This window comes from Cryptotermes secundus, unplaced genomic scaffold (assembly GCF_002891405.2).
Source record: "Cryptotermes secundus unplaced genomic scaffold, Csec_1.0 scaffold2547, whole genome shotgun sequence".
In the NCBI taxonomy this organism is placed as follows: domain Eukaryota; kingdom Metazoa; phylum Arthropoda; class Insecta; order Blattodea; family Kalotermitidae; genus Cryptotermes; species Cryptotermes secundus.
This window is the reverse complement of record NW_019726300.1, coordinates 1-3,755: the sequence shown is the minus strand read 5'-3', so window position 1 is coordinate 3,755 and position 3,755 is coordinate 1. Positions and strand designations below refer to the sequence as shown.

Genomic DNA, 3,755 nt, shown 5'->3' with positions numbered 1-3,755 from the left:
AAAAAAGAGGGGGAGGGTCACGTGACATCTTTAAAAAGAACATTACAAGAAATATATGAGCATTGGCTGTGGTTGACTGCAATTCCACGACGCCTTTCACGGGGCGAACCATTTGAATCGTCTTCAGACGGTTCAGAGTCATATGGCTCATTTTTAGGCTCTCACTCAAAAGGGTATCCTGACCAATGTAAATAATAAAACTCAACATGTAATGAGATTTGGCTTCACACAATTCAAACGTTTTATACCAAATCTAGCACATTTTGAAGGAAAATATACCTTCTTCATTTTCAAAGACTCATCTGCTGGAGTATTACATACTCTGGAGTGTGAACGCTCCAAAAATTTTTCATTTAGGTGATCCGGTATGGATTTTAGTTTATACAAACTTTCGGAACAAAAATGGCTTCAGTGTAACTTTGTTGTCAGCAGAATGAAATATTTGAGTAGAAGGTGAAACCTCCTCTTACTGAACAGGCTCAATAATGTGTGTTTCCATAATTGCTTTCTGGGAAAAGAGGTTGTGTTATCTGTTTTGTGGTGAAGTCCTTTTAACAGAAAGAATGCCAGCAGCTTCATTATTTGATTTCTGTTCGTGTCCTTCAAGTGATGGAGTCCTAGATCTTAGTTTTAGATTAGGCGTGTTTTATAAAAATTTTGGGGCAATCTGATTTGTTTCTCTGGCTATTACTTCACAATTACTGGTGTACAAAACAACTGAAAATATTTAATAGGGGGTTACTGGGCTCATGTAAATCAACAGTTATACTGTGCTTGCCAGTAAATAGAAAATGTGTTGCTCAGCACCTGAATTTGCCCATACATCAGGTTGCGTGATTCTGTTGTCACTGACATTTCTTCAGAGCTGACACTGTTCACCACATGACAAAATTTCACATTTATTTCACTGTCAGTACTGTATTCTTTCAGAAATATTAGTACATTAATTCTCTTCTTGCAACAGTTCACACCTCCTCATCACTCACATGCATCCATTTTGCTAGGATGTCATAATGCTTACTTGCAAAAACTCAAACCCAGGACAGGTGTCAGGCAATCAGCGCCTTCCTATCACATTCTGAAATAACTAGAAAATCCAACAAATACGACACATACAAATTTGCATTGCTGACTGTCAGTATATCTATATGTATGTTGTGTACAGATGTCCTACCCACTTAACTGGTTAATGCAGAGTGAAAATCTGGGCTGTTGAGATTTTGTAATAAAAGTAAAAGTAAAGCTATCCCTGTAACAGGCCATGAAGGCCCATAGGGTTGTGAGACGTTAAGGTTCCCACACATTATCTAGACCATCACCTCAAAGATGGCGGTAAGGTTGTCAGCCTTAAGGGTAAGAAAAACTCATTTCGTTTTGGCATTCCTGTGATGTGGCGTGAACAGCAAAACCACGCGACTGATTGTTATTTCTGTTCGGTAGATGTGAAAGGCTTTAATACAAAAAATAAAAAGAAAATATCTTACCCAAACCTTAATTCAGCTATTCGTCCAGTGCCTCATAGCTCTGAAATACCAGTTCCCCTCCCACCTTCCAGTTTGGCTGATATACAGAGTGATTCGGAGGACAGAACTATATTACCACCCCAGGATGAATCCAGTTCAGATTTTTCTGTTGATGAGGGACCCCAACCTTTTTCTCAGAGTGAGCTCAATGACTTAGTTAGAGATTTAGGCCTTTCCAAAGATGCAGCCGAATTGCTAGGGTCAAGACTAAAAAATAAAAACGTGCTGTCACCTGGAACATCATTCTCGTTGTACAGGCACCGAGAGAAGGAATTCACTCAGTTTTTCTCCAAAGAAGGAAATGGGAGAAAAAAAAGAAGCATGGGACTCCTCCAAAGACGTAGTGCACAAGTTTTTGGGGAACACTGAAGACCCTTTCTACAAAACCAATGTACAACGCATGTTGGCTGCATATAAAGCTCAAGGTTGCAAGATGAGCTTGAAAGTTCATTTCTTACACGCCCATGTCGACTATTTTCCCAAAAACTTGGGAGCCTATAGTGAAGAGCAGGGTGAACGATTTCACCAGGATGTCCGTGATATCGAAAGACGCTACCAAGGAAGATGGAATGCGAATTGGCCAGCTGACTGCTGCTGGGTGATCAAGCGGGAAACGGAAAATGGAAAGCGAAAGCGCGTTCGGAGAAGCATCAAAGAGAAGAAGAAAAGGTTTCACAGGCAAAAAGACTGAACACAGAATGTTAAATATATCGTGAAGGAATTGTTTGTTTAATTATGAGAAATAATATGTTTAGTTCAATGTAATAAAATTAGTGATTTTTTCATCACTGTTATGATTTTTTATTGTAAACCCCTATTATTTTCCAAAAAAAAAAAACATACGTCAAAGGGGGAAATTGAGGTAATTTTTGGATTCAGCATTCTAGAAAACGTAAAGTTTACCAAAAATATTCCATGCAGCTGAAAAAAATAATTTTTGCAGACCTGTGTTATTATTATTATTAGTATTACTCTTAGGCGTCATAGCACGACATTACAATCTATGAGGCTGGCGGACCACGTGACCCTTAATTTCAACGATAAAATGTCTACGACTGCGGTGTTCTTGGACATCGAAAAAGCCTTTCATACCACGTGGCACTCAGGATTGCTGTATAAGTTATCAAAATTGGAATTTTCGAACAGGTTGACCAAACTAATTGGGTCCTTTCTTTCTAAACGTAAATTCTAGGTCTCGGTTGAAGGCGAAATGTCTACGCCAAGGGAAATACAATCAGGGGTGCCACAAGGTTCTGTCCTTTCCCCTACTCTTCAACTTGTATATAAATGATGCCACCCAAACTCATGGTGTTCACCTGGCCCTCTTTGCGGACGACACGTGTCTGTATGCGACAGATCGCAAGGAGGGTTTTATTGTTAGAAAACTCCAGCGTGGTCTCAGCTCAAAGGAGACCTGGTGTGAGCGCTGGAATATTAAAATTAATGACGATAAGACTCAGGGGGTCTACTTCTCTCGTGGTCGTCGACCGCCTGAGTCTTGTCTTACTCAAAATGGAAGAAATATTCAATTTGTATGTAGTGCAAAATATCTAGGTGTAATCTTCAATAAGAGAGTGACATGGAGATTACACAGAAACGATCGAAGCCAAGGACCTCAGAACAATCACTAGAGTATAGTCCCTACTCATAAGTGAGCGCTTGAGTGATAACATTAAACTGACCCTCCACAAAGCTCTTATTAGATCCGTAATGACTTATGCTAGTCCCGCCTGGGAGTTTGCGGCAGACACTCATCTAGTGAAATTGCAGCGCCTGCAAAACAAGGTTCTCCGCACGATTGGCAATTTTCCAAGGCGCACACCGGTCCGCGATTTGTACATGGCATTCAAAACCCCATACCTATATGACTTTATAACAAAATTATGCAGGCAACAAGCAGAAGTCATACAAAATCATGATAATGAGAATGGTCACAACATCGGACAAGGCGAAGCCCACCATAGAAAGTACAAGAGGCTTAAACTTGGCGGCTGCCAGGCATACGACCGTTCAAGTGACTAGACTGCCGTGGTAGCGAATAAAACTAGAAATAGGACATAATCTGCTGTACCTAGCCTGGACTGACAGAGGCCGTGTATATATTGTACATAGAAGTAAGGAATAAGTGTGTATATGTAAGTATATGTAAATACAGACAATGACAATAGACAGTCAGTCTATATTAATATATAGACTGACTGACAAATGACAGACCCGACCTCTCGTCAGAGA

General features: G+C 40.1%; 1 protein-coding gene across 4 annotated transcripts in view; it reads left to right on the top strand.

Moving 5' to 3' along the window:
• LOC111864195 overlaps positions 1-2,236 on the top strand; it is a 25,711-nt gene extending 23,475 nt beyond the window's left edge. For all 4 annotated transcript variants that reach the window (XM_023851269.2, XM_023851263.2, XM_023851268.2 and 1 more), the window contains one exon: positions 1,781-2,236. In XM_023851269.2, coding sequence (XP_023707037.1) covers positions 1,781-1,892 — 112 coding nt within the window. In that variant the 3' untranslated portion in view covers positions 1,893-2,236. The remainder of the gene's footprint in view (positions 1-1,780) is intronic.
• The last annotated feature ends 1,519 nt before the right edge of the window (positions 2,237-3,755 follow it).